General features: G+C 45.5%; 1 protein-coding gene across 1 annotated transcript; it reads right to left on the reverse strand.

The window, feature by feature from the left end:
* Positions 1 to 603: 603 nt before the first annotated feature.
* On the reverse strand, positions 604 to 7,086 carry Edn1 (endothelin 1). Its single transcript, XM_028763268.1, has 5 exons — positions 6,684 to 7,086; positions 4,960 to 5,128; positions 3,475 to 3,633; positions 3,216 to 3,329; positions 604 to 1,834 (listed from the first exon to the last, which is right to left on the reverse strand). The coding sequence occupies exons 1-5, from the start codon at positions 6,745 to 6,747 to the stop codon at positions 1,732 to 1,734; spliced, it is 609 nt and encodes a 202-aa protein (XP_028619101.1). The 5' UTR covers positions 6,748 to 7,086; the 3' UTR covers positions 604 to 1,731.
* Between the last annotated feature and the right edge of the window lie 4,653 nt (positions 7,087 to 11,739).

Below are 11,739 nucleotides of genomic sequence, written 5' to 3' on the forward strand. Positions count from 1 at the left end.
AACAAAATACTTACTCTGAGCAAATAAAAGGCACTGGCAACCTCCGTGGAGCAAGCAGGCCTTGCTCTCAGAGCAGTCGCTGGGTGAGGAGCCTTGAATAGTTGCAGGGTTGGAGGATCATCTTTCCATCACTTCCTCCAGCCCAGGACTTCGGAGAAAGCACCTCTCACCACACCGTCAGCTTAAGCTGTTGGAAGCTGCCTAATGGCCGGGAGAAGCAAGGTTAATGAATGGCCTCCCTGGGGATACCTTCAGGTAACAAGCAGCAGAGGCTGCACTCCATGGGGAGACAAGACTTAAAGCTTTTATTTTGTGTTTTCTTAACATAATCCAAAAGCAGTTTTTTTTTTATGTACAAATGCATATTTTATTAAGTATGACGTATCCTCTCTCTAAGTCTCTATTTCCTTCATATCATATGACCTTCAGGGTCAACCAGCCATAAAAGCATTTTTTAAAGAATATATCAAGTTTCCTGTTTAAATCAAGCCAACACCCTGCTTTCTTTCTAAGTTTGACCTTCCTAGAGAGACATCTTACACCATTTCCCCTCAGGATTATCACTTCTTGAGGTTTTCAGAATTAATTCACAAGTCAGTACAGTAGGGAAAAATATTTATTTTCTAAAATCATTACCTTGACAGGCAAAAAAAAGCATGTTCTCAATTTCATTCAGAAATATATTTTTTAAAAAAATACATAGACCAATATGGCCTGCCCAGACATATATTTAACATGGTAAATATAAGGAATAAATTGTTTGAATATAAATATCTATAAAAAAATAAGTACATCAAGATTCAATCTAACCTCTTCCATTAACCAGTTACAATACATACAGGAACATATTTCTTTTACTGCTGAAAAGCACAACCAGATTTTCAACATGTTCACAAACAACTCTATACCATTGTGTTTCCCAAGGTCAAGGGCAGGAGCTGGATTCTGTCAGTCTTTTTCTCATAGGTCAGAGCTAGCAGATGAGCGTGGAAATGTTTTAGCTACTTTTGACTCGATTTCTATGAGGCAAGGATCCAGTATAGGGGATTGGGAACCTGGAGAGCGGAGCGGAGAGAGTATGGGGGGGCAATAATTAAAGGTGAGAATGTGTACAACAGTGCAGAAAGGTGAGGTAGACTCATACTCATGAAACACAACCTAATGTACAGTAGTAACAGTTGCTTTGAGTTTTGCATTTTACAACTTTAAAAAAAAAGTCTTTGTCTTTTTTTCTTTTTTTTTTAATAAACTCAAGTGTTTGTCCTTCGAGTATGTTTTCAATTTGTGCATTCCTCAGAAAACTTTTTGCATGGACTTTGGAGTTTCTCCCTGAAATGTGCCAGGCGCCTGAGTCAGACACGAACACTCCCTCAGGACTTTCTACAGAAACTCCGCCCAGCTATGGAATCTCCTGGCTCTCTGGATGATGCCACTCTAGAATGGCATGGTGTCTCTGCTCTCTGCAAGGTCCACAGTCATTCCCAAAAAGCAAGAAGAGGCAGAAAATCACTTGCTACCAGCAGACGCAAACGAAGACAGGTTAGGGAACACCTCAACCTTTCTTGGAATGTTTGGAACAAGGATGCTGGTCCTCTGCCAGTCTGAACAAAAACCTATAGAAGCTGGACAGATGTTCTTGCTAAGATCCCAGCCAGCATGGAGAGGGCAGAGTTGGCCATGGGGCTCACTCTATATAAGGGATGGCTTCCAAAACACCAGGGAACTTTGTAGTCAATGTGCTCGGTTGTGTGTCAACTGCTGCTCTCTGTAGAGTTCAGCTTTCAGCTTCGCAACACGGAAAGATGTCTTGATGCTGTTGCTGATGGCCTCCAACCTGTTAAAATGAGACAAGAGAAAATAGATGTTACTTAACACACACTCACAGAGAGAGAAACAAATCACTCTTTGGCTAAAGAAATGTCTAAAATTAGAATTTGGCACCAACACACTAAGTCTTATTTCTTAGTGGCAATGTGGCCCTCTTTGATAAATCCTCAAGCAGTGTCAATGACTATTGTGTGAATAAACCCTGTTGTTTATGCTTAGTGCTGTGGAGAGGAAGCCTATGAGCATGTTTACAGGGAATTAAGGACCAAATGCTGTGCTTAAGCAGCTTCATCCCACCCTCTGCCTCTGCATCCCAGCCTCTCCCTCTGCATCCCACCCTCTGGCACACTGGTACCTTCTAAATTATATAAGGAATGGAAGCTAACAGATGGATGGAGAGAAAATTAGGAAGACCTGAGCAAGTGCTTAGTGACAGTTAAAAGAATTGTGCAATTTCAGTGTGTGTGTGTGTGTGTGTGTGTGCGTAGGAACACATAAGGAACTGGAGTATCAATTTAGTGGTTAATGGAAGACAAAGTAGCAAAAAAGGTATTAATCCTTAGCAACTATGACCTGGTGGAGAGAGAACCCAAGGTGGCAGGTGTGAAGGAAGCTACGTGTGGCTGTCCCCACACAGGAGCAGTAACCAGCTCAGCAGTTCCTCCCCACAGCTACATTGGGCTCAGAACACTTTGGTCACAGAACACCTTGACCCTGGATTTCTTGAAGACAATTCTAGAGATAAGAGTAATCCTATGACAGGTCTGAACAAGGGTCCTTTACCACTCCCACCTTCTCAGTTTCAAAAATGTTTTTAGACTTTGGAAGGATCGTCCAAAAGTTGCTTATAGCCACCCTGTGGGGTTGCCTAATCTAGCCCTCTCCTGTGCCACAGGAAGCAAGCAAAGTAATGCCTGGCTCTTTAAATTTCCATATTTCAACAATAGTAATGGAATAAACCTGAAAAACAGCATGTTCTAAATCTCACCAACCCTACCTAATGGCTTTATTTCTCTTTGGCCATTTGAACAACTGCTACTTTTTGAGTAACATATATACATGTTGCAAATGTCTTTCCCTTGACATGATTTTTTAGTTTCTCTTGGCAAGCAGAAAATAAAAGATCCAGAGGAGAAAAGACTGAATATGCTCAAATGCTCAAATGTCTCTTAGTGTGGAAGCCCCATCTATAGACTGAACAGTGTGTGCTAAGACACAGTGGGCAGGTGTCTGCACTCAAGGCCCCAGTATCCGAGGAGCCCTTTGCTCTTTTAAGTCCACAGACCATGACGACTCTGTCACTGTACTCAGGCCTTTCTCCCACTAGGAAGGACTAGGGAGCCATTAGTACTGGTGTGCAGGGCAAGGAGTCCTTATGAGCCTCTTACCGTCTTAGTTTCCTTCCTTCTACCAGCTGCTGATAGATACACTTCTTTCCCAGCTTGGAGCAGGGTTTTCCCTTCTTGGAGTCTTTTAAGCCTTTCTGCATGGTACTTTGGGCTCTGTGAAGACAGATGGGGAAAAGCATTTTAGTGATGGTATGTTGAGATTCACCTTGCCTCTCCATATCTCTGCTCCTTTCTCTAAAGCAAAAGAGATAGGGAGAAAGGCCAGCAGGCTGGACAAGTCAAAGGGGCTTCTACTCACCTGAGTTCTTTTCCTGCTTGGCAGAAATTCCAGCACTTCTTGTCTTCTTGGTGAGCACACTGACATCTATTCCCCTGGCCCGTGGCCTTTGCGGGTAGTACGTCTTTCAAGGAACGCTTGGACCTGGAAGGGCTTCCTAGTCCATATGGGACAACACGCCTATTATGGAAAGAGAGAAGGAAAAGATATTAGCTTAATAATCCTTAAATGACACATTCTTTGGGCATACAATTCAGAGAGCATTTGGACAGCTCATGATAGCAAAGTTATGGGAGCCATTTGGCATATCTACCTATCAATAGGCCTCAATGAGTGTCCCCAAATGGGAAAACACCAGCTTTTCTTCTGATTCAATGACATCCCATTTCAATAATTAACACTATTCCCTTTCTTCTAGACAGTTTTGTTCCAAATTACAACCTCCATTTGGGTTTCTGCTTTGTATTCTCTTTCTTTTCTGGTGTCATACGGGTTGTAGGGCCAGAAAACAGAAGGACTCCAGCAACACCAAGACATAAGATTTTCTACTTCAGTCATGTGCGATAATGCTAGACTCGCTGCCTGGTGGAACCCGGCATACTGGCACATTGCTCCTAGAGTTTAGTAAAACTAAAGGACTGTGAAGGACTTAGTGTCAAAATGCTCTCCGATAACTAGCAGTGAATCCATTTTAATTCTCACAACAAGGAATGCAGTCCTCCCCTTCGTAGAAACACTACTAAGGATTAGGTCCACAGTGGTTTGGGTCTGGTTTGGTTTGGAACTTGGCCAGCCATTGTAGACAGACTGAAAGTGTTTGTTCTTTCTGATGATTGCGTCTAATGAGTGCACTAGTGTTGGGGGGTGAGGGTAAAACAGCCTCTGTTCCCTCAGAATGTACAAGAGAAACTTATGGGCACAGTTCTGATCTCTGCCTTGAAATACGGTTTTCTAAAGTCAAAGGAGACAAGCAAGAAGTTCAGTAGCCCGTTCTAGCTCTGCTACCAGCTCATTCCTACACAAGGGACTTTGACATTTTGTTTCTTGGTTTTTCTATAAGTAAAAGAAAGGAAATATATAACTTTCTACTGTATCTATTCCTCTGGAATAGATGTCAATGTTTCTCTCTGAGAAGTACAGGTAGACGACCCTATCTAGGAACTGGGCTATTTGGTCCTACATCCAGAGCCTCCTGCTTAGTTCTTCTATCCCTTTCTTGTCTTCAAATGCACAGCCCCTTCCTGCCTGGCCTCAGGCCCTTTGATCTGTCCCACCATAAGCAGCTTGACCCTCAGCCTGGCAGAAAACCCTCTCCTAGATGGCTACCACTAAGCTGACCTGTCTCAATCAGCATGGTTGTCCTTGGGAGGCACTTTTTTGTCTTCAGAAGAAAAAAAAAAAGCCAGAAGCTTCCCAGAACAGAAACTCTCCAGCCTGGGCTCCTGGCTCCAGAAAGCCCCAGTGGTAAAGGGATAGCTAGGGTTACAATGCCCTCTAGAGACTCACTCGGGAGTGTTGACCCAGATGATATCCAAGTGGCAGAAGTAGACACACTCCTTGTCCATCAAAGAAGAACAAGAACAGCGCTTGGACCTGCGGGGTCTCCAGGATGTGCTGGGAGGGGGGCTCTGCACTTCGTTCACAGCTCGAGTGCTGAGCTCTGCTCCCAAGACAGCTGTGAAGAGAACAGAGGGTCAGGTTGGTATGAATCTCTCTTCAGACGTCCAGAGTGAGCACCTGCATCCTAGTATTCAGGCCAGATCTAGCAGCGCAAATAGAAGCAGACAAGGCATAAAACTGCCTTTAGCCAGAAACACAAACAGAAAGAAAGAGGTTCCTTTGTTCACTATGCTTAACAGGACTTCACCCTTACCCTGGCTGGCTTATCCACCTGCAGGGAGATTACACACACACACACACACACAAACACACACACTCAGAGAGAGGGTGGGGAAGGACTCCCTAGCCTTCTGAAGACGCTTTAAAGTGGATACTGTCCAGTGGAATTTTGAGGGAATCCATACCTGAGACTTAGCACAGCACAACTCCCATAGATTAAACTGGCTGGTGGCCACCAGTAAATAAGATAGACTACCTATTCCTAGCTTTGGGGCCACGTTCCCTACTCAGGATAACCTCTTTAAGGGTACCCACCCATTCCAGTGTGTGTAGGGGCACAGAGTGCTCTAGGTGGCATATCGATGTCTTTTTATAATAGGCAGAAAGCAAAAACTTCCAAAAAAAATGCCTGGACACCAAAGAGAAACTAACTTTACAATAGTCACTTCAGGTGGGAGACAAGTTGCCTTTGAAGGAAGAGAAGGTCCAGCTCAGGGGACCCAGGGAAGTATTCCGTGGGTTCAGAATTCAGAACCTTTGGGCAGCAGAGCTGGCATGGGACATGACACCTCCCTCTGGCCCAACACAGCATCGCCTCTTTCTATTTGCCTGTGTAGTTTATCTGCCCAATTTTGTTCATTTCAAACAATCAGACACATTCCAGGGTTTTCATCCCTTTGACATCCTTTCTCTTTGCTTAGGGTCATGAAAAGACAAAAAGAGGGCATTGACCCTCAAAAAACAGGATGGAAGGAGAAAGAACCAGATGGGGCCCATACTGTCTAATTCCTTAATCAGCCAGGAATGATCCCGGCTCCCCTCCCAGGACAGGTGAATACAACTGAAATAGAGCTCACACTGTTTGAAGATGCCAAAAACCTGCCAAATGAAACCTTAAGTCAATAGTGACAAATTTTAAAGAAAGCATGTGCTTCGCCCTGAAACCGCCTGCGGGCTTACTCAGCGCACGGTTGATCGGCAGGTGATTTTGCTGCTCACACCGTGCCTGCATGACCGGAATAAAATTCCTTGGCTTTAAGCTGGAGTGTTTCAATATTTTACACATTAGCACACTATCAAGACAGCGTTTGAATAAGCTCCTAAATGCACCGTGTAACCCTAAACACACGCATTTCAAATAGATCTTTGCCTCAGCTGTAGCTACACAGCAATACTGCTACAACGTTATTTTGAAGCTATGTGATACTCAGTTGTAGTCACTTGTATTCAAACAGGGGTTTTATTTCTTTCGCTTCACACAGATATATTTGCAGGGCACTTGCTACTCCAGCTGCAGTAATTTTAAAAAAATGGGGAGGGGGGGAAGAAAAGTGGAAAACAAGCAAGAACAACGCTGCGCTGAAGCAGAAAGATTCATAAGTGGTGCCTACCTGTTTCTGGAGCTCCTTGGAAAGCCACAAACAGCAGAGAGAAGATCACGGGGAAATAATCCATTCTGCAAAGGGATCAGAAGAATGAGAAAAAAGGAAAAAAAAGAAAACTTTTTGTTTTCTCAATGCAAAACGAAGAGATGTCTGGTCGCTTTGATCGCCTCTGGTTTTTTGAGATCTCGGCGCGGTCCTCAGCAAGTGGCCCTCTCACCGGAGCGAAAGTGTCGCGGGCAGCCGGGGAGGCAGCGCGCAAGGACAGCGGAGCAGACTGGGTCAGGCTCGCAGCGCCGGTACAGGAACGCGTCTGACTCGGACAGCTCTCCGCCGCCTTTTTATATTGAACCCCTATAGAGTGGGGGTAAACAGCTCCGACTTTATTCCAGCCCTAAACAATGTTATTGTGTGATTAGTCACCCACAGGCAACGTGCAGCCGGAGATAAGACCCGGCTCTAGAGGAAATCACGGCTAACTTCAGAGGCAGACGCCTGCCGTCTGACAATCCAGGGGCAGGGCTAAGAAAAAGAAAACACCCACTAGACAGAGACCTCTGCAAAACCTGCACCGAGCGGCAGCCCGCTTCCCCTTTTGCTAGCTGCCAGCCCCAGAGTTCAAGAATCAAGAGGTTCTCCAGAAGAAAAGTCACCCCATTGGAATGAAAAGTATGAAGTACAATTAAATAGATTGTATTGTACGCGCGCGGGGCGGCCCCGGCCCGCCGCGGGGGCTGATCATTGTTCACTTGATTTTCCTTTTATGTATTTCTGATTTCTTAGTTGAGATCAAACAAGGGGACAGTCCCCCTCTTCGCTCTTGACTCCCTGCTACTGGGGAGGGCAGGAAACCAGATTATTTGGGAAGATCAGCTTACTTTTCCAAACTCCCTTCCCCAAGTCTTTTTTTTTAAACTAAAGTTCTTCGCATCTGAGGTGAGAAAGATTACGCCAGGAGTTAGCAAGGAAGAAAAACTCAATAATAATGACAACAACAACAACAATATGGTTTTGTCGGGTACATCCTTATCTCCCTAGTATCGCTGATCAGAAGTACCCCCACTCTCGCCCTCCCAATACGTCTTGTGCCCAGCCTCTCCCTGGGAATTGCCCCACTATCGCGAAGGATCTCGAGAAACGGCAGGAATGAACACCAGGGGGCGATGAAGAGCTGCAGGGGCTTATGTTTTAATAAGATAAAGCAATTAAAGTCTCGACTTCTAAATGGTTAGAAACAAGCTGTGGCCGGGCAGAGAAGGGCGCCTCATATATGAAAGAGAGGTAACTTCAGGGCATTCCATTATTCCCTTCCCTGACTTTCCTGAGTCTCTTCCGCCCCACTTTACTTCTTTACCTTGGACAAACCAGTGTTCTGTGCGTGGTTAGGAAGCTACAAGGAGGGTGTGGGAAGGGAAGAACTGCATATGCCCAATAAGTGGATCAGATCATACCTCACCGTTTAATAACGTGTTTACATTTTCCAAACAGTTTCCTGTCTATTTTACCATGAAATACTCCCTCCCCTCCCGCCCCCCCCCCCCCGTGCCCACGGGTTATTAAGGCACAAGTGACAACATGTCTTCACGAATAAAGCAAAACACACACATAAAACACGTTGGCTCTTTCAATAAGCTTCACTTTTCAGGTGAGGAGAGGGAGGACCCCAGAATACCCATAAGCTGGAAACAACACACAGGATCCACTCGTCATGGTTAAAGGATCTATATGAAGATGTGAGGATGTCACCGCAAAGGTCCCTCCTTCATTCTTCTTTCAGTTTTCCCTGGGAGTCGATGTCAAGATAGACTCACTACAAATCCAGGACCCACACAGGCATCCACCCCATGCAACCATTATTTCTTCACCTCTACAATCAAAACGCGGATTTAATAGCAATACTCAAGCTGTGGACAGGGACATGCTTGGGCCTAGTGACCTCTCTGGAAATCTCAGTAGGGGAGACGCAGCAGCAGCAGCAGCAGCAGCAGCAGCAGCAGCAGCTTTAGGTCACTAAGAACTCTGTCCCTTAGGAGACTCTGTACCAAGAGCTGGAGACATTGGAGAAACAGGAACCAACAACCCTCCCACACCCACACCTGAGGCCCAGCGCCACTGCCTCTGCTTTGCTTACCTCAGCCCAACCCCCCCACCCCGAGGGTGGGGGTCAGGAGGTAACAGCTACCCCTAGAACTGGGCCCCAACAGGAAGCCAGCTCATCCCACCCCAGCTCCTCAGGGGACCTGGAGGAGAGGAGAGCTGATGTCACCTTCCCAAAGTACAAGCTTCCCACCAGCAGGGGAAACCTGACTAGGAAAAAATGTATACTCCCCTCCCCCCAGCTCCCACCCCTTTCTGACCTCCTGGCCAGTTTGGATAAACACTAGGAACTGTCAGGACCAACCTGTCCTCAGTTCCACCCCGGAAATGCCCAACCCAGTTCTCAAGGCATCTTCCAGTGTCTAGCCTGGGCCATCATCCTGGGAACCCGTGCAGATACCGGTGACTCCAGCATCAAGGAGAGAAGGAAAGCAAACGAGAACTGTCCAGATGTCTTTTCACTACCCACTCTCTTTGTGCCTACCTGTACCACCCTGAACATATACTCAAACGTAAACTGTAAACTTGCGCAGCCGTCCGGCCAGTCTGACCTTCTTCTTCTAAAGCTCTGTCATAACAAACCACAACCCATCTTTCCAGGTATAATCCTACCTTTTATGTTTTGTGCTGAACTCCCTAGCCTCTGTGTGTATATGTATTGTGTACACGCATGTGCACCTGTGTCTCTTTATTATGTGCTTGGGACAAAGGGTAGGCTCTGCCTCTCTGCCCATCTCTCCATCTCTGTCCCATACAGCAGCCCCCCACCCCCACCCCCTTGTCTTCCCATGAAAGGAAGGAGGAATCCTCATTCAATCCCAGAGAGGGAAGCTCTAGGCAGCTGCACCAGATAAAATTTTGCCAAGTAGCAGGGGGAGGAGAGAGGAGGGCAGCAAACCAGTTTGACAAGCTAGATGGCCCCACCCACCTCCACTTAAGGTATTACTATTGGAGAGGCTAAAGACCTGAGGAAAGGACTAAACACTAAGAGTGTAAAACTCGAAGAGTGTACGGAAGTTTTATAACTACAAGGGTGCCTTCCCACTTCTCAAAACAGTTCCCAGGGAACTGCTCTTTGCAACCCATCACCCTTAAGAGTGGCAAGGAAGATGGCTTTTCCCTGCCACACAAGAGCTCCCTGTTGGCCTTACTGTTCCTGCTTAAGATGTACCCTTGAAATGCGGGAAACCGCCTGATAAAGCTGTTTTTATGTTTTTCTTTTCTGTATCTTTGGCTGCATATTAATAGATAGCTATAAATAAAACACCCTGAGCCTCAAATACAGAGTCTACACAGTAGCAGAGTGTACTGTTTTTAGCACTCCTCGACTTTGGTCTTTCTCAGCTTTTGCGTAACAAAACTTGCAACTTTGCCAAGCCAATAAATTTGGAGTGAGATGTTGCATTTTGCTCAGGGGAGAGAAGAGCAGTGCGGTTGCTGGACGAGGAGTGGAAAGTAGCTTACTTGTGGGCGAGGTGAAGCTATACAGACACTAAGCCTGCTTTAATCCTAGGTTGGTGGCTGTGCTCTATACAATAAAGTGCCATACATTGCAGTCATCGTGCCCAGGCCACACTGCACACATGTGGGAGCTGCAAGTGGACTAAGTTTCTTCCTCCCTTTAATCCAAATAATAATAATAATAATAATGGTTACTATCCCACCGGAAATGAGATAGCCTGAATCAAGTCATCCAGTGCTAAAGAAAGAAAGAAAGAGAGAAAGAAAGAAAGAGAGAGAGAGAGAGAGAGAGAGAGAGAGAGAGAGAGAGAGAGAAAGGAAGAAAGAAAGAAGGAAAGAAAGATGTCTTACATTTAGTTTAAAAGGTTGTATCAGATTCTGATCTGGCATTCTGATGCTCAGTCACCAGGAAATCTCTTTCACACTTTTGTTTGCTTGTTTGTTTGTTGGTTGGTTGGTTGGTTTTGTTAATTTGCTTTGCCATATTTGTGTGACATGGGGTAGATTTATAAAAATATTTTGTTGTTAGGGAAACTGCTTCTCTTCCGTGAATAATTTTAGAAAGTGTGTGTTTGTGTGCTTCATGTATGTGCATGCATAGGTGGAGGCTAGACTTCACATTTAGTGTCTTCCTCGGTCACTCTCCACGGATTCATTAGTGACCCAGAGTCTTTCGCTGAATCTCACCCTTTGGCTAGGCTGCCTGGCCAGCTAGGCCCTGAGACCTACCTGTCACTAGTCCTCAGAACCAAGATTACAAACACAAACCTCCAACCCTGACTAAGACACCTCTTCAATTCTATTTTCCAGAAAAACACCAAATATCATCCATCAGAAACTCTCTCAATGGTGGATGGTGTACCTCAAAGGGGATAAAAACATCAAAACAGTTGCTCTGGGCAGAAATGAACAAAACAAAAGACTCATGTCTAAAATATTCCCAGCTAGCAGGTCCTGTGGTTTAGTGACTTATCCCACCAGGGTTTTATAGTTTGCTCATTTCATATAGCTCCCTTGCTATCCTCATCCTAAACTTATGTATCCAAAGCTCGTGCTGGCTCTCCCGCCCACTTAGGCACACACAAATCTGTAGTTTGAATGGGAGCATACTAACAGGGCACACGTCACAGAAGAGAATGACAACCAGTGTCCACAGGCTGGCTTTTGCTTTCATGTCACCTGTGCCATTTAGAACTAAAGGGACTTTGATACAGCAGACAATGAGAAAACTTATATGGAACGGAGAAGAGTCCCTTCATTAAAGGGAACGTGTGGGGTTATTTTTGGCCAGCTTTCCTCCATGTATCTAAAGGGAGAGTGATGCAGATAGGATATGGTTTGTCCTTTCTGAAAATATCAGGCTATTTAGTTCTATTTGTGAGAGTAGGAGATGGATTTTGTAGGTGAATTATTCATCTACTAAGAGAGAGCAGACCATTCTCCAGAGAGACAGAGAGAGAGAGGGAGGGAGGGAGGGAGGGAGGGAGGGAGGGAGGGAGGGAGGGAG

Source organism: Grammomys surdaster, unplaced genomic scaffold (assembly GCF_004785775.1).
Source record: "Grammomys surdaster isolate TR1022 unplaced genomic scaffold, NIH_TR_1.0 137, whole genome shotgun sequence".
In the NCBI taxonomy this organism is placed as follows: Eukaryota; Metazoa; Chordata; class Mammalia; order Rodentia; family Muridae; genus Grammomys; species Grammomys surdaster.